General features: G+C 42.4%; 1 protein-coding gene across 6 annotated transcripts; it reads left to right on the forward strand.

Moving 5' to 3' along the window:
- Positions 1 to 3,200: 3,200 nt before the first annotated feature.
- ZNF285 (zinc finger protein 285) lies at positions 3,201 to 18,519 on the forward strand. 6 transcript variants are annotated; one of them, XM_031659368.1, is made up of 4 exons: positions 3,201 to 3,267; positions 7,563 to 7,620; positions 11,494 to 11,620; positions 16,076 to 18,519. In XM_031659368.1, the coding sequence occupies exons 1-4, from the start codon at positions 3,215 to 3,217 to the stop codon at positions 17,704 to 17,706; spliced, it is 1,869 nt and encodes a 622-aa protein (XP_031515228.1). In that variant the 5' UTR covers positions 3,201 to 3,214; the 3' UTR covers positions 17,707 to 18,519. The 6 variants fall into 6 exon arrangements, with proteins under 6 accessions (XP_031515228.1, XP_031515232.1, XP_031515230.1 ...); XM_031659372.1 differs by having other exon boundaries at positions 3,224 to 3,267; positions 7,577 to 7,620; XM_031659370.1 differs by having other exon boundaries at positions 3,259 to 3,358.
- The last annotated feature ends 808 nt before the right edge of the window (positions 18,520 to 19,327 follow it).

Raw genomic sequence — 19,327 nt, forward strand, 5'->3', positions numbered from 1 at the left:
AATTTGGGTTTTGTGTGTTTGTTTTTACTTAAGTGCTGCCATATTGACTATCTATTCTGCACCTTGTCTTGGTTTGGTTTTTTACATTGCCTCGGAGATCGTTCCATGTTCATACATATACGTTACCTTATTCTTTTTCACTCTGCATAACATTTCATACTATGGGTATCTTAGGTTAATAAACTGCTATCGGTGAACATCTACTCTTTTATCTTAATAACTCTGCAGTGAACTGTTTTTGTACATATTCCTATAAATGTGTATTTCTGTAGGATCATTCCCTAGAAATGGTAAATTTAATAATTGAAAAGGAATTTTATTTTATTGTTCATTTTTAATTTTTACAATTTATTTATTTATTATTATTATTATTTGAGACAGAGTTTCACTCTTGTTGCCCCAGCTGGTGTGCAGTGGCATGATCTCAGCTCACTGCAACCTCCACCTCCCAGGTTCAAGCGATTCTCCTGCCTCAGCCCCCCGAGTAGCTGGGATTACAGGCATATGCCACCACACCTGGCTAATTTTGTATTTTTACTTAAGATGGGGTTTCTCCGTGTTGGTCAGGCTGGTCTCGAACTCCTGATCTTGGGTGATTCACACGCCTCGGCCTCCCAAAGTGCTGGGATTACAGGCCTGGCCACTGTGCCTGGCCTAGGAATTTTCTTTTAAAAGGCTGAACCAATTTATAGTCTAACCAGAGTAGATGAGATGTTCATCTCCTCAAGCACACAATAAAACTGGCTGTTACTTTGGGAGGCCAAGGCAGGAGGATCACTTGAGGTCAGGAGTTTTCACCATGGCCAACATGGTGAAACCCTGTCTCTACTAAAAATACAACAATTAGTGGAGCATGGTGGCAGATACCTGTAATCCCAACTACTTGGGAGACTGAGGCAGGAGAATCACCTGAACTTGGGAGGCGCAGGTTGCAGTGAGCCAAGATCACACGCCACTGTACTCCAGCCTTGAAGACAGAGCAAGACTCCATCTCAAAAAAGAAAAAAAAACTGGCTCTTATTAATCCTTTTAATTTTTAATTTTGTTCCATCAGGCGGACAATTATGGCATTATATTACTGAGAATTTTTCCAGGTAGGAGATATTGGTCATCCTCGTTTTTTTTTGAGACAGGATCTCACCCTGTCTTTAATACAATGGTGGGATCAGAGCCTCAAGCGATCCTCAGCCTCCTGAGTAGCTGGAACTACAGGTGTGCACCACTGCACCTGGCTAATTTCCTTTTAAATTTTTTTGTACAGTCGAGGTCTCACTATGTTGCCCAGGGTTGTCTCAAACTCCTGGTCTCAAGCGATCCTCCTGCCTTGGCCTTCCAAAGTGCTGGGATTACAGGTGTGAGCCACCTCTCCCTGCCTCTTCATCCTCTTATAAGCTTATTTCTTTGTATTTCCCTTGCTATTTACTCCTTGTCTCTTTCTGGTTAGGTATTCATCTTATTTATGAACTCTTTTTGTGTATGTTTTCTAGGTTTTGATCTTTTTTCTTCTGTTATATGTATTAACAAGAAAATTACTTTCAACCTGTTGATTGACATGTATTTTCATGGTGATATGTTTTAGAAAGTAATATTTCTTAATAAGATGAATCATATTGCTAAAAGTAGTAATGATGAATTTCCATGCATTACTGTTGTACTATAACAATTTTAATATATTGATGGATTTTGTTTGCTGCTTTTCATAAAATTTTGCAGTTCTATGCATTGAGAAATCATTTTCCTTTAGTTTTCTGGCTTTTTTTTGTTCTGTTATGGTATAATTTGGTTATCAAGATTATACTAGGATTTGTGCTACTAATGTAAGAAGTTAAGAAGCCTCCCAAAGTGCTGGGATTACAGGCGTGAACCACCACCCCCAGCCTGGGAGCCTTTTTGACATGCACTTTTCAATAATTGACAGATGCATAATGAAAAAATCTAAGCAAGCACACAAATAAGCACGTAGCAAATTTAAATAGCACAGTTAGCAAGTTTGGTGAAAACATAAATGTATGCATATCCATCGGATAGAGGACACACATGGTTTTCCAATAGACACAGATGTCACAAAAATTAACCTTGTATTAGGCCAAAAATAAAAATATTCCTGAACTCGTTAAAGTTCAAGTATGTCAGATTAAATCAAGTAATCCTTCAACTTAGAGCAACGTATAAGAACATCAAACATGTAAACATCAAAAGACACAGATAAGCCAAAAGAATTTCACTGTCCCTTTATGTGCCCTAAGTTGCAATGTCAAGCTATAGTTGGATACTATTCAACCATTTCCTGCCCATTGCCTAGAGGTGGGGGTCTTCACTTACCTGTCTAGTCCAGGACTGGAACTGCCTCACAATCCCTACAGCTTGAGCGTGCGTGGAAAAGAGAATGCCAGCCAGATACTCCAAACAGAGCCTCTGCCAGCAGGACCAGCGGACCATTCCTAGGAGAGATTGTTCTCACCCGTTATTAGGGCTTTCGTCCAGGCTAAAACTGTGGGCCTCTAATGGAATTCTTATTCAATTTTCTTACCCCATTAGGGTACCCAAATTTTTCTTTAATAGAAATCTTAAATCTTAAATGCAATAACATACAGCAAAATAAAGCCTAAGGCCAAACAAGGGGAAATTTTCAAAAAAGAATCTGAAAACTTCCCGTTTTCTTGTTATGCTGTGTTGTGTCTCTTCTAGGAGGCTCTCAGTACTCCTGCAATTCCGCTGTTAAGGATTCAGACAGTGGTTGTTAATTCTTTCTGCTTCTCCTGAGACTAGGAAACAAATTACAGGGCTATGTTATATCGCAAGTGTAGATTATCCAGAGTCTTCATCAACAGAAACAAAACATGGTGAGGGGCGGGGAGGGAAAATATTTAAATGAATTTTAATTGAAAAGTTTCGTGGTTATAACATTGAAGGACATGGCTATAAAAGTCTTCATCATAAAAGTCTTCAGTAAAATGGTAAAGTGCTCATTTCCAAGTAGTAAAATATTGAAACTTTTTCTTTTCATCGTTGATAGTGATTTATTTAACATTTCATTAGTGATTTATTTTACATTTCATTATTTTATCGTTATTATGATTGCCATTATTTTAGACGAATGCACGGAAGTCAAAGCACTTCCGGCCAACCCCTGACTTCACCCGGGTAGCCTTGCGAATGGTCACAGTGGCGCGCGGGGCTTTCTGGGGATTGTGGTCCATAGGCCTCCTAGCGCATGCGCCGTGGTACCGGACGCATGCTTCAGGCGACATTGTTTGGGATGTTGGGGTGAGTCCCGCCTGGACCGCGCCCCTCTTGGAGGCGTAGCCAGGAGTAGGGGTGTCGGATGTGCAGCTGTGACCCGTCCCTGTGGACTGAAGTAGGAGAAGTGGAAGAGGGGACTGGTGACCAATGATAAGGCCTCGTGGGTGGGGTAGGCTGGGGAAGTTCAGCGGCGCGACCTACCAGGGATGGGATGGGGAGAGCTTGGGCTCGGTTTGGGGAGCAGCCCTGGGTTTGAGAAAACAGTGCCTCTTCTTCACGTTTCGTGAAAGCGACTCGCGCTGTGCGTCCTCGGGTCGAAGCTTAGTGTCAGTCTTGGGATGTGCATCTCTGGATGAGGGCAGGGGGGCCCTGGCTCAGGGTTCAGGAGTAATGGCTGGGTCTGTGCGTCCCTGAATGGGATAAGGGATTTGCCTAATCAGCGTGTCTCAGGGTATAGAGGATGGCTTGGGCTGTTCCCGCTCAGTTTGGTGGGGCCGATTCCGGCTCAGCACCCCTAGGTTCTTGGAGGGGGAGTTGTCTTGGGTCTGAACTCTGGATTTTGGCAGCTCTGACTCCAGCGGGGCATTTCTAACGTCAGGGCAGAGGTTCTGGCTTCTGGCAATAAAGAAACAACTCAGACCGCAATAACTCTGGAGTTTAATGTCACCTAATTTATTTTGAAAAGAACTGCCCCAGGCCGGGTGCGGTGGCTCACGCCTGTAATCCCAGCGCTTTGGGAGGCCGAGGTGGGCGGATCACGCGGTCAGGAGATCAAGACCATCCTGGCTAACACGGTGACGCCCCGTCTCTACTAAAAAAGATACAAAAAATTAGCCGGGCGTGGTGGCGGGCGCCTGTAGTCCCAGCTACTCGGGAGGCTGAGGCAGGAGAATGGCGTGAACCCGGAAGGCGGAGCTTGCAGTGAGCCTAGATCTCGCCACTGCACTCCGGGTCTCGGCGACAGAGCGAGACTCCGTCTCAAAAAAAAAAAAAAAAAAAAAAGAAAAGAAAAGAAAAGAAAAAACTGCCCCAAATTATTAACTCCATTCTCACCTCACATGCTGTGAGCCAGGGAGTAGGGACTTTGAGGATTATAAAGCAGATGAGCAAATATAAGTTGTTAAATTGCACTCAACAAATTTGAAGTTTGAACGCTCTCTGTATATTTGATAAAGTTAGAGAATTTGTGTTAATTATTTTAGGTGTAATAGCAGCATTTGTTACATTTCTGATTGTGTTTCTGGGCAATTGCAGTTCCAGATTCAGCTGCACTTTTCCTCTAGGTCCTCATTCCCTGAAGAGGTTGATATGGGCTTCTGGTCTCATTCCTGATGCATTCCTCAGATCAGAGTAGTTGTCAGGTTGAAGGATGAGAAAGGCATTTGTGTGCGAGAGCTGTGTGGACTTTGGCAGGTAGGGAAAAAACAAGAGTCTTGAGGTGCCATGTGCCCCATGTCTTTGGCTGCCCCACCTTTTCCCCTGCTGTCTGCCCTGAAAGGCCACAATTGCCTTCTAGCCTTGCTTGTCTTTGGCCAATGGGAATTCTCAACAGAAAAGTTTGGAGAGAGGAAGAATTGTGATTTGGAGTATCTTGTCCCCCAGTTCTCTCTCTGCAGGATTGTCACAGATTAGCTGCCCTTCTAACAACAGATCATGGTTTGGGTGGCCCTGGCCACACAGTCCTCTCAGTTCCTGGCTCCAGGGACTGCTCCCTCCCCTTACCTCTTAAGACCCAGGTATTATAATGGCACCTCCCTGTCACTTCCCAGGATAGAGCCTTATCCACTGTGATTTCCTTACCCCCAGCCAACACCATTGTAAGCTGTCTGTTTATTAAATTCCCCTCAAATTTGAATATGCCATTCTGGTTCCTGCCACGGCCCTGCCTTGATACAGGCAGGTAGTGTCTGAAGCCAGAAATTCAGGAAACCAAACCCCCAACCATATATGTGTGAGTGCATGTGTGTAGATGTGTGCTTGAAAATAAACCTGTCCCATTTTTGGCTCTTAAGTGAGAACAGGTACTGGAAGTAGAGGGTGAGTTTATGTCTTTGCAAATGCATCTAATGTATAATATCCAAGCCAATTCTATTTCTGCATTTGTTAATATCAAGAAACATTGATTGAGTGCTTGTTAAATGATAAGATCCTTACCAGGTACAGTGGATAAAAGACTACAGCTTGGTTATTTTTGTTTTTAGGATTTGTAGTTTTTCGACAGGAGAAAGGAGGAGTGTTTTCCTTGTAGGTTTTAATTATTGTAAAACGATGTAATTCATGCTGTACTAATGAGTTGAATACTCCTTATTTTGCCCTTTGTTGAAACCCAAAATAAGATATGATTAATGATGTCTCTTAAAGGTAGGAAAGGAGAGAAAAGGAGTCCAAGGATTTACCAAAAAGACATTTCATAGTCTTTTAACCTGTTTCTATAACCCTGTAAGCTGCAATTCAAAGGGTAGCCAACAGACCAGTGCCAATAAATGATATTGGTCTGTGACCAGATAATTTGAGAACTTGAGTTTAGATGTTTAAAATTTTGTCTTATCGATTAACATAATAATAACAACTGGGCTTTAAATTGCATACCTTCTTAATTTCCTTATTCCAGTGATTTCTTTTTACTGTATCTTACCAAAATATCAGTCTGTGACAGACTGAAAGTAACAGTAATAATACTTTTAAAACTCGTCCTTTATCACAGATAGTCTGAAAAGCAGTATCTGAGAAGGCAGAAACATGGTTTTGGGCTTTTATTTTTTAATCTTTGTAGTTTCCACAGTGCCTAAAGTGGCAATTTTATACAGTAAGTGTCTCCACAAAGGCCAGAGACAATTGTGTTTACAGGGTTTATCAGATGGAATCCCAAGAAAAAATAAACAGAACACTCAAATTGGGTAATTTGAGAAGAGCTTAATAAAGGCACAATCTATAAAGTTGTAGGCAGTCTGTGGTAATCAACAAAGGATATTGCAATATTTCAGAGCTAGTGATAGCTCTGAGGCAGGATAACTTACTGCCTTTAGGACTGAAGGGCTAAGTGAAGAGGCAGTCACTAAAACCTGAAGAAAGATTTATGGGATGACAGCTGCCTGATGGAGGCCACGACCTTTGGTAAATGGATATGGAACATAGCCATTCCACAGCTTACCTGGGGGGATAAATATCCCGACTTCACTCTTGTCCCTTCCCTGGATCTCTTGCTGGCTTTCCCCATTGGCTGAACCCAACTGGAAGCTAATTGGCAAGGGAATCCACTGATAAAAGCAGAACAGGAAGGGGCTTTAGTGTATATGAAGTGGCAAGCTTAGAAGGTCTGTGTCTATCTACTTTGGACTACCTGCAGTCTGAGAACATTTATAGTTCAGTATACTGTGAGCATTTCCAGAGCAGAGGATGTGTCTTTTATGTCATAGGTGTGTCATCAATATTTGCAAAAGCAGGGGATAGAATGGGTGCTGGAGAGATAGTTTAGGAAGCCAAGAGTCAAGGTGTAGATGTTTAAAATTTTGTATTATTGATTAACATAATAATAAAAATTGAGATTTAATTTGTATATCTTGGCTAACCTCAAGTTTTTTAGACCACAGGCCTAGCCATACAAAATCAAGTCTTGCATGTGAAAAGTGGAAATAGCAGAAGGTCCCTGTCATCCTGAGATTGCTCTCTCTCTCTCTCTTCTTTTTTTTTTTTGAGACAACTCTGTCTCTGTTGCCCAGGCTGGAGTGCAGTGGTGCAATCACGGCTCACTGAAGCCTCCGCCTCACAGGTTCAAGTGATCGTCCTGCCTCAGCCTCCTGAGTAGCTGGGATTATAGGCGCCCGCCACCACAGGCAGCTAATTTTGTATTTTTAGTAGAGACAGGGTTTCACCATGTTAGCCAGGCTGGTCTCGAACTCCTGGCCTCAAGCGATCCACCCATCTTGTGTTCCTAAAGTGCTGGGATTTCAGGCGTGAGCCACTGTGCCCAGCCCTGAGATTGCTCCCTTAATCAGCCATTCTGGGGCCTCTTTTCCTGCGAAATTCAGATGTAGATTATGTCAGTTCATTCACAAGTCTGAGCAAAGGAAAAGAATGTGCAGGTTTTGACCCAAAACCTTGAGGAGAGAGAGAGGAGTTACACAGTGGTTTGAGATTGAGGGACTGGGGCCAAATTGAGGGAAGTCTTGAGAAGGTGGGAGTTCAGTCTGTTCAGAGTGAGAAGAGATGATATCTAGGGAGTGGAGAAATTGTGAGAAACTTTTACAGATAAGGAAGGAACAAATGTTCATTCATAACTTGTTGAATCCATGATCTCATGGATTCTTTCTTCTTTGCAGTTCTGCTTTTCCAGAATCCTGCCCTTTCCAAAAGGAAGACGATATGATTAAGTTCCAGGTAAGTTAAGGGTTTCTTTCTCTTTAAATATACTGTTCATTCTGAGGAACCAGACACTTCTGTTTTCTGAAAGGAGGTCAGCATTTTTTGAGTGACTGCTATGTATTAGGTACTTTATCTTGCTCATAATGACTTTGTGAGGCAGGCGGTTTGACTCCCTTTATAGAAGTGAAGAAATAACTCACAGATTTCAAGATGTCTGCTTTGGTGCTACTCTAAGTGTGGTTCATGTACCAGTACCAGTACCAGTCCATGAACTGCTTGTCACTGCCCCATGAGGGAAAAAGAATCAAGAGTAAGTTCAGAAACTTTTATAGCAGTTTGGTGTTGCCACAGCATCTGAGTGCATGGGCAGCATATACATGACCATACTCTAAATGTCACTGGTCTAGTTCAATAAGTAGCAAGATTTGAATGGGTATGTATTGGTCAGAGTTCAACCAGCAAGGCAGAACCAGTAAGAGATATATATTAAGAGATTTATTGTAAGGAATTGACTTATATGATTATGGGGGCTAACTAGGCAAGTCCAAAATCTACAGGGCAGCCCATCAGGAAGGGTAGGCCAGAACTCTTGGACAGACTGAAGCTACTGTCTGTGGGGGGAATTTCTCCCCCTCCCAGGGAAGCCTCAGTTCTGCTCATAAGACCTTTCAGTTTATTGAATCAGACATCCTCAGATTAGTTAGAATAATCTCCCTTAAAGTCAACTGATTATGGACTTTAATCACATCTACAAATTATCTTCACAGCAATACCTGGATTAGTGTTTGATTCAATAACTGAGGACTGTAGCTTAGCCAAGTTGACACATTAAAAAGACCATCACAGTGTGGAGGAAGGATTTTCTTTTAATCATGAAAAAAATTAATTATGAAAATACACAAAAAGAGCAAATGGTATTATGATCCTCCATTTGCAGTACCCATCATGCAGTTTCAACAATTAACTTTTTGCCAAAGAGATTTGCTTAATCTCTTTTTCCGTTTTTTTCTTTCCCAAAGTATTTTAAAGAGGCATGTTATTTCACACTGTATTGGTTTTTCTCTGAGTACCTCACTCTTGTATAGTCCCTTATTATATATGCAACTAAAATGAATGAGCTCACACTTTTATCCTTCTGCCTAGAAACCATCTTGCCCAAGTCCAAGATTCATTATGTCCATTTTCTATCTTCTGACTTACAGCAACAGTTTACCAAATGTTTACCACTACATCACCCAGGTCACCATTTTTCAGCCTCCTATAACAGCGTCCTCAATGGTTATCTCCTGGACCTAAAACCAATGCCATGAATATTTGGTAGCACTCTGCTGGTTTTGATTAGCTTGGGTGTGTCCTCATAGTGAAGACAGAGGGGCAAGAGAGCAAGTGGACACGTGAGATCTCTCGAGGCCCAGGTTTAGAACTGGCACGTTATCACTTCTGCTTCATTTTGGTAGCCAGAGCAAGTTCCATTCCAAGTCCAAACTAAAGGGGTAAGGAGACACACTCTGGTCCTTTAGTGGGACTGGAGAGCATGGAAGAGGATATTTCTAAACAGCAATCTAATTTACCACACTCTCTATGTATTTCAGTATATATTTCCTTAAAAATGGACTAATGAGATAATCAATAATTATTTGGTATTATCTAATACCCAGACAATAATCAAATTTCCCTGATTATCTATAAAAAAAAATTTTTTTTAACAGTTAGTTTGTTCAAATGGGATCTTAACAAGGTCTATACTATCATATAGTTGGTTGTTACATCTCATAATCTCTTTTAATCCAGAGAAATCTGCCCCTCTACTTTATTCTCTCCTGCTATTGACTTGTTATAGAAACCAAGTTTGGGCCGGGCGCGGTGGCTCAAGCCTGTAATCCCAGCACTTTGGGAGGCCGAGACGGGTGGATCACGAGGTCAGGAGATCGAGACCATCCTGGCTAACACGGTGAAACCCCGTCTCTACTAAAAAATACAAAAAACTAGCCGGGCGAGGTGGCGGGCGCCTGTAGTCCCAGCTACTCGGGAGGCTGAGGCAGGAGAATGGCGTAAACCCGGGAGGTGGAGCTTGCAGTGAGCTGAGATCCGGCCACTGCACTCCAGCCCGGACAACAGAGCGAGACTCCGTCTCAAAAACAAACAAACAAACAAACAAACAAACAAAGAAACCAAGTTTGGTGTCCTGTGTTCTTTCCTACATTTGGAATGCATTTGTTTGCTTCCTTTTGGTGTCTTTCAATGTGTTATTCTATCCACAGTATTTCTTGTAAGTGGAAGCACCAGATGCTTGAATAGATTTAGGTTTAAGGTTTTACAAGAATACTTCATAGATGGTTTTACAAGAATACTTCATAGAAGAAAAGATTTAAAGATTTTTGCATGTGTTTATTAGTTTATAAAATTTGGTTTCTTAATATTTTGAGGTTGTCCTTGTACCTGTATCCTGTGACAATCGCTGCCTAGGATTCCTACAAGGGATCCATCCAGCTACAAGGGTGGTGGAGAAATGAGTGTTTTATTTTCCCAGGCTCTATAGTTGAGGCAGAGAATGGAGAATGGGGAGTATGCTGGGTGAACCTCTATTCCTAACCCCTTCTCCCTACGTTGGAACACCCCAAGCAGGCTTCAGGGTATCTATTTCCTGAATGGTTAACTCCAATTCAATTTTGTTGCCTCTAACAGTAGTGCTACTGAGAGAGTGGTGCTATTAGGACAACAGTGCTGACTCCCCTAGATTTTGGTTTTAATCATTGTCAGATTTTGGTAGTTGGACAATTGTTAGTAACATATTCCTTGTGAAGTCCTTTGTAACTGCTTACAACTTTTGTTTGAAAGCTCTGCTTTATTTAGAGATGCAGAGTCTATTGAGAGAACATATCTGTAAATACTTAACTCTGAGCAGTGTGATATATGCAGCGATAGAAATATTTTATGTAAAAATTGGTTTCTTGATTAGGAGATGGTTATTAATATCAGCTTATTCCCCACATTCTTTTATTTTGAGAAATTTCAATTTATCAGGAAGATGAAAGAATAGCATAATGTGTAATCTTCACCTCAATTCATCAATTGTTCAGAATCACCCACAAACATATGCATAATATACGTATATACACACACATATCTATATTTTATTTTGATGACCCACTTGGGGATAAATTGCAGGCATCATTATAATTCATCCCTAAATATTTCAGCTTATAGCTCCTAAGAATAAGAGCATTCTCCTACATTTCCACATTACTGCTAACATACTGAAGAAATTTCACATTGATACCACTATTTTTTAATACCTAGTTGATATCGAAGTGTTCTTATTTATCCTAATCTCCCTTTTCTCTTTTGTGTTTTTTGAATCTAGGGGCCAATGCTTTTAGTTACCCTGTCTTCTTAGTTCCTTTTAACATGATAAAAATAGATTAATCTGCCATGAAAAAATGAAAATACCAAATCTTGGTGTGTGATGAGAAATGAACTCATGGAACACTACCAGACTTATGTATTGGCACAACACCTTAGTGTAGATTTATCTGCGCCTGTTTCCTGGGCCATATTTTATAATTTGATTAATATTGTCCTTTGGGAATCCCTGATCCAACAGGATTAGTGTCCTTATGAGAGAGACTCAACACAGCTTGCTGTCATTCTCCCTATGCCACGTAAGGACACAGTGAGAGGACAGCTGTCTACAAGCCAAGAGAAGAAACCTGAATGAAACCTATCTTGGTGGTACTTGATCTTAGACTTTCCAACCTCCAGAACAGGAAGAAATAAGTTTATTTTGTTTAATCTAGTCAGACTGTGGTATTTTATTAAGGCAGCCCAAACAGACTAAGACCAGTCATTTGTGTGGATGATTGATGTGGCGTGTGGTTGATGTTTTAGGAAAGGGTGACATTTAAGGATGTGGCTGTTGTCTTCACCAAGGAAGAGCTGGCACTATTGGATAAAGCCCAGATAAACCTGTACCAAGATGTGATGCTGGAAAACTTCAGGAACCTTATCTCAGTGGGTGAGTAACTGAGCATCAGACCACTGAACCTGTTTCTTCAAATCATCATTTCAAACCAGATAGAATATTCCAGTTAGATCACAAAAAGATGCATTGGCCACTGGAAAGAAAAATCCTAAGAGATTCATGTGCAGGTTAGAACCCTGCAGTTAATGAGCTTTTACAGATCAATGTGAGGATGTGGCCCCTTGTGATGTGAGGGAGCTCTCCCCAAATCTCATACCCCTGGCCTGTGGGCATTCAGTGCATGTAGTAACCCCTCCCTCCCTACTCACACATTTAGGCTCTCATTCTTTCCTCATATTTCTCAGAATGAGACTGATAAAATTCACACATCACCAACGGCCTTGATCTATTGGTTGCTTCTGGAGAAAAATCAATGTTTATCCAATGTTTTGGATAAACCAGTGTTAAAGGAACCAAGGGAGAACTTTGGTTTCATTGGCAGTTACAATAGCCAACACTTACTGGTATGTAGTAAGTGTAATCTAAGTGTTGGTTTATTTGATTACTTTTTGATAAATATCTAACCTCATTTTTATTTCTCAGAGGTTCATATACAGTTATGTGTTACCTAAGTTTAGTTTATGAGATAGAGATATGGTTTGGCTATGTCCCTACCCAAGTCTCATCTTGAATTGTAGCTCCCATAATTCCCACATGTTGTGGGAGGGACCTGGTAGGAGGCAACTGAATCATGGGGCAGGGGTCTTTCTCATGCTGTTCTCATGAGAGTGAATAAGTCTCATGAGAGCTGATGGTTTTATAAATGGGTGTTCTCCTGCACAGGCTTTCTCTTTGCCTGCCGCCATGTAGGACGTCTGTTTGCTCTTCCTTCACCTTCTGCCATGATTGTGAGGCCACCCCAGCCATATGGAACTATGAGTCAATTAAACCTCTTTCCTTTATAAATTACCCAGTTTGGGGTATGTCTTTATTAACAACGTGAGAGTGGACTAATACAGATAGTTACTGTTATTATCCCCCTTTTATGATGTATTACTCTGTTTTCACACTGCTGATAAAGACATACTCGAGACTGGGCAATTTACAAGATAGAGGTGTATTGGACTTACAGTTCCACATGCCTAGGGAGGCCTCACAATCATGGTGGAAGGTGAAAGGCACGTCTCACATGGTGGCAGACAAGAGAAGAGCGCTTCTTCAGGGAACCGCCCCTGCCCCCCCCTTTTTTTTTTTTTTTTTGACAGAGTCTGGCTCTGTAGCCAGGCTGGAGTGCAGTGGTGCTATCTTGGCTCACTGCAACCTCCACCTCCCGGGTTCAAGCAATTCTCCTGCCTCAGTCTCCTGGGTAGCTGGGACTACAGGCATGTGCTACCATGCCCAGCTAATTTTTGTATTTTTAGTAGACACGGGGTTTCACCATGTTGGCCAGGATGGTCTCAATCTCTTGACCTCGAGATCCGCCCGCCTTGGCGTCCCAAAGTGCTGGGATTACAGGCATGAGGCACCGCATCCAGCTGGAAACTCCCCTCTTTAAAGCCATCAGATCTCATGAGACTCATTCATTATCATGAGAACAACACAGGAAAAACCCGCCCCCATAATTCAATCACCTCCCACTGGGTTCCTCCCATGACACATGGGAATTGTGGGAGTTACAATTCAAGATGAGATTTGGGTGGGGACACAGCCAAACCATATTATCCCACCCCTGGCCCCTCCCAAATCTTATGTCCTTACATTTGAAAACCAATCATGCCTCCCAACAGTCCCCCAAAGTCTTAACTCATTTCAGCATTAACTCAAAAGTCCACAGTCCAGTGTCTCATCTGAGACAAGCCAAGTCTAATCCGTCTATGAGCCTGTAAAATCAAAAACAAGTTATTTACTTCCTAGGTACAGTGCAGGTACAGGCATTGTGTAAATACAGCTGTTCCAAATGGGAGAAATTGGCCAAATCAAAGGGGCTACAGGCCTCATGCAAGTCTGAAATCCAACAGGGCTGTCAAATCTTAAAGCTCAAATGTGATCTCCTTTGACTCTATGTCTTGCATCCTGGTCACACTGATGTAAAAGGTGGGTTTCCATGGTCTTGGGCAGCTCTGCCCCTGTGGCTCTGCAGAGTATAGTCTCCCTTCTGGCTGCTTTCATGGGCTGGTGTTGTGTGTTTGTGGCTTTTCCAGGCACACGGTGCAAGCTGTCAGTGCATCTAGCATTCTGGGGTCTGAAGGACAGTGGCCCTCTTCTCACAGCTCCACTAGGCAGTGCCCTGGTAAGGACTCTGTGTGGGGGCTCTGACATGTGGGAATTATGGGACACGACACGTGGGAATTATGGGAGTTACAATTCAAGAAGAGATTTGGGTGGGGACACAGCCAAACCATATCAATGAATGAAACAACTGAGTCACAGAATTAATAACTTGCCCACGATCACAACTGCTTGTAAGAAGAACTAGGATTTGAGCCCTCCTAATCTGGCCCTAGGTCCTATGTTTGTAATAAATAACCTCATGAAACCAAAGTGTAAACTGTAGACACAGGGCCTTTTGCATAAATCTGCATATCCTTGCAGTTGTTTCTCAAACTGCAGGATAAAACCCTCTTGGCGAGTCCTGAAATCAAATTACTGTGTCATAACTAGCAATTTTTAAAAAGCAAAGTAGATTAATAGAACAGAAAACAAAAGAATTTATCAAAGTGCATTGCACATAGTATGTAAGTATCAGCTGATAAAACTTCTGTTTTAGTGACCAGTCTGTGTTGATGCTTGTGCCTATTCCTACTGAGTCACAATGCCGATTTTACTGTGGGTTACAATCAAAACAATTGGGAAACCACTGCTTAAGCCCATTCGGAGCAGCTCATGGTCTCCCTTTCCCTGATACTATTTTATAAACTTAAAGTCACTTTCAATTAACCCAGAAAGGAGCTTGAACCAAAGCGGTATCCAGTGGGACTTGACTATGATATTCATGCCATTTTGAAACCCATCTTAGGGTCCCAAGAATATGATCATCCTCTTCTGCCTCAGGCCCCTGTTTGTTATATACCACAGTCTTGCTTCCCTGGGTGCCAGGCCATTGACAGTGCCACGGTATCTGTTCCCCATTCTCATAGTCATGGCTGTTTGAGATTCTGCAGTAACTTAAAAGGGTAGAACTTAAGGAAATGGATTGTAGGATCTGAGTGGTTTCTATCTTTTCATGAAGACAAAGAACCTTGGGGAAAATAAAAAGGATGTCTCTTAAAGCTCATCTCGGCCGGGTGCGGTGGCTCAAGCCTGTAATCCTAGCACTTTGGGAGGCCGAGACGGGCGGATCACGAGGTCAGAAGATCGAGACCATCCTGGCTAACACGGTGAAACCCCGTCTCTACTAAAAAAATACAAAAAACTAGCCGGGCAAGGTGGCGGGCGCCTGTAGTCCCAGCTACTCGGGAGGCTGAGGCAGGAGAATGGCGTAAACCCGGGAGGCGGAGCTTGCAGTGAGCTGAGATCCGGCCACTGCACTCCAGCCCGGGCGACAGAGCCAGACTCCGTCTCAAAAAAAAAAAAAAAAAAAAAAAAAAAGCTCATCTCAGAAGTTTAACATATGCATCCCCGCACAATGCCAGGACCATATTTCACAATGTTTATCCCCATTTCCATCCCCATTGCCTTTTCATCCCCATCCCCTTTAGGCTCACCATGTACAGTTGTGCAGGTTGTACACAAAGATACATGATAGTCCTCCATACGACAGTGATGTGAAGGAAGGGAAGCTATCAGGAGATAGGACTTGTTGCTTGTTTCTGAAACCTCTTGTGACTCTTTGGGTCCCTCACTCTGCCCAACATATAGAAAACACTCCATCAATATGTATTATTTATATACACACATACACTACATAAAATGGGAGCCTTTCCCATACCTTTTGTAGCAAGATTATTGAAAGCTTTTTATCGACTACTCTTATAGCAGGGAGGTGAATTTCTTCCTTCATAAATTTTTCCTAAGACTTCCTTTTTTTCTTTTTTTGTGGCGTGGGGGTGGAAAGATCTTGCTCTGTCACCCAGGCTGGAGTGCAGTGGCACAATCTTGGCTCACTGCAGCCTCTGCGTCCCAGGATTAAACAATCCTCCAACCTCAGATTTCCAAGTGGCTGGGATCATAGGCAAAACTGACCCAATTTTTAATTTTTTTTGTAGAGATGGGATCTCACCATATTGTCCAGCCTGGTCTTGATCTCCTGGGCTTGAGTGATTCTCCCACCTCAGCCTCTCAAAGTGTTGCTACTACAGGCATGAGCCACTGCACCTGGCCAAGATTTCTCTTAATTTCCCTACAACACTTGATTTCTAATTGGCAGCTCACAGGTTAGAATTACCATGGCTCTAATTGTTTCACAATTAGAACAGGGACAACTTCCCACCCCATCGTATTTCATTTTCTCAAAACCTCTGGACAGATGATTGACTTGTTCTCTTAGCCACATTCTCTTTCTTCTCATAGGAGATGGGATTAAAAACAACATTTTGAATCTTCAGGAAAAGGGGTTAAGTTACCTTTCGCAAGAAGTGCTTCGTTGCTGGCAGATTTGGAAACAAAGGATCCGGGATTTAACTGTGAGTCAGGATTATGTCATGAACCTTCAAGAAGAGTGTTCCCCACATTTAGAAGATGTTTCCCTCTGTGAAGAGTGGGCAGGCGTGTCTCTTCAGATTTCTAAAAATGAAAACTATGTAGTAAATGCCATTATCAAAAATCAAGATATCACAGCATGGCAAGGCCTGACACAGGTTCTTACCCCAGAATCGTGGAGGAAAGCCAACATAATGACCGAGCCCCAGAACTCTCAGGGAAGATATAAGGGAATTTACATGGAAGAGAAATTGTATAGACGTACTCGGCATGATGGCAGCCTCAATTGGACCGCACGTGATCATCATGAGTCCCAAGAATGTAAAGGAGAGGACCCTGGTAGACACCCCGACTGTGGGAAAAACTTGGGTATGAAATCAACAGTTGAACAACATAATGCGGCCCGTGTAGTACCACAGCCTTTCACATGTAATAACTGTGGGGTGGCCTTTGCAGATGATACAGATCCTCGTGTCCATCACAGCGCTCACCTAGGAGAAAAATCTTATAAATGTGACCAGTATGGAAAGAACTTTATTCAGAGCCAAGATCTTATTGTTCATTGTAAAACCCACTCAAGCGAGACTCCCTATGAGTTCCACGAATGGCCTATGGGCTGCAAACAGAGCTCACACCTTCCCAGATATCAGAAAGTCCCCCCGGGAGACAAACCCTACAAATGTAAAGAATGTGGCAAGGGCTTCAGGCGCAACTCCTCCCTTCACAACCATCATCGAGTCCACACAGGAGACATGCCCTACAAATGCGACGTATGTGGGAAAGGGTTTGGATTTAGGTCACTTCTTTGTATTCATCAGGGAGTACACACAGGGAAAAAGCCCTATAAATGTGATGAGTGTGGGAAGGGCTTTGATCAGAGCTCCAACCTTCTTGTCCATCAGCGAGTCCACACTGGAGAGAAGCCCTACAAATGCAGTGAGTGTGGCAAGTGCTTTAGTTCAAGCTCCGTTCTTCAAGTCCACTGGAGGTTTCACACAGGGGAGAAACCTTATAGGTGTGGTGAGTGTGGAAAGGGCTTCAGCCAAAGTACACACCTTCACATTCACCAGAGAGTCCACACAGGGGAGAAACCATACAAATGCAATGTGTGTGGAAAGGATTTTGCATATAGCTCTGTTCTTCACACTCATCAGAGAGTTCACACTGGAGAAAAACCATATAAATGCGAAGTGTGTGGAAAGTGCTTTAGTTACAGCTCATATTTTCACTTACATCAAAGAGATCACAACAGAGAGAAACCATATAAATGTGATGAGTGTGGTAAAGGCTTCAGTCGGAATTCAGATCTTCATGTTCATCTCAGAGTCCACACAGGAGAGAGGCCCTATAAGTGTAAGGCATGTGGTAAGGGCTTCAGTCGTAATTCATACCTCCTTGCCCATCAGAGAGTGCATATAGATGAGACACAGTACACACATTGTGAGCATGGCAAGGACCTTCTGACTCATCAAAGACTATGTGAGCAGAGAGAAACATTATAAACATAGTAAGTCAGGGTTAAATTAGGAAAACAGAAGCCACACTGTATTCCAGATGATAGAGGCTTACTCAGCCTGTGGGAGGGCTGGAGGAGCAAAAGACAGCAACACTGCCATCGATGATGTCAGCCTGCAGCACTGGAGTGTGCCAGGCAAGGATTGTGGATTTCAAGAACTTCTGTGAAGTTCCCATTGACTGCTGTATGCTGCAATGGCAAAGTAGGTGACTCTCGACAAATGGGTGGTTTTTGGTAGTGGTTGTAGTTAAAGGTCAAATTTCCTTTAAAGGGTGTATCCAGGAAGGAAATTCTAATTGGGATGATTATGGTAAGGTCTTCAGTTCAGCCAAAGTCTTTAGATATTTTTTAGTCCCCACTAGAAAAATACTCTCTGTATGAAGAACATTCAAAAGTGTGCTCAGAAATGAAACCCATGCTCTTACTATGAAAGAAATTAGTACTCAGGTTTTCCATGAGATTCTGTACACAGGTGAGAAGCTCTAAAGAAGTGGTATTTGAAGGATATGGCAGAGGCAGTGCTGTGTTTATCATTTCCTTGCAAATAAGGCTCTGTTTCTCAGTAACCCCTGCAGTTAAGAATGTGCCCATGTGATTGAGTTCTAGCCAATGGAGTGTGAGCAAAAGTGATAGGAGCCACTTTCTGGTCTAACCTTTACACACATCCTCAGGCTTCTCTATCCCTGCCAAGGTGACCTTGGAGGCTGCTTATTCCAGACTGGGTTGATAGAAGGTCACTATCTGATCTGTGTTGGATTTCTTTTTAGAGTAAGAAATAAAAATTCATCGTGTCTCACCACTGAGATTTTTGGTGGTTTATTTTGTTACTGCAACATTTCCTAGGCTATCTTGACTAGCATGGAGGGATTTTATAGCAATATGTTTCATTGTCATTGGAGTCCATATACAGAAGTAACAATATAATTCAGAGTTCAAAACTTTTAAATCTTTAAGGCTTGATGTGGCAGTGCAACCATCTAAAATGGTATGGATGCGATTTCTTCAGTGATAACTTCATTCATTGGTGTGTCCACCAAAGAGAAATGTTCCAGATGATATAGCTGTGGTAAAACTTTATGGAAAAGTACAACCCACAGTCATAAGAAATCTCATACAATAGAGAAACTCTGTAATGTGGGATGCTGAATAAGTTTGTCAGCTCACACCTTAAAATGCGATTAAAAATTAACTAGAAGGCCGGGCACAGTGGCTCACGCCTGTAATCCCAACACTTTGGGAGGCCGAGGCGGGCGGATCCTGAGGTCAGGAGATCGAGACCATCCTGGCTAACATGGTGAAACCCCGTCTCTACTAAAAATGCAAAAAATTAGCCGGGCGTGGCAGCAGGTGCCTGTAGTCCCAGCTACTTGGGAGGCTGAGGCAGGAGAATGGTGTGAACCCGGGAGGCAGAGCTTGCAGTGAGCGGAGATTGCGCCACTGCACTCCAGCTTAGGCGACAGAGCGAGACTCCGTCTCAAAAAAAAAAAAAAAAAAAAAGAAAAACCAATATTGAGATTAATTCATTGGTGGATTCTACTAAACAGTAAAGATGTGAATTGTAAATAAACCCAGAAATGAAAAGAGAAGGGAACTCCCACCCACCCCCA

Source organism: Papio anubis, chromosome 20, assembly GCF_008728515.1.
Source record: "Papio anubis isolate 15944 chromosome 20, Panubis1.0, whole genome shotgun sequence".
Classification (NCBI taxonomy): domain Eukaryota; kingdom Metazoa; phylum Chordata; class Mammalia; order Primates; family Cercopithecidae; genus Papio; species Papio anubis.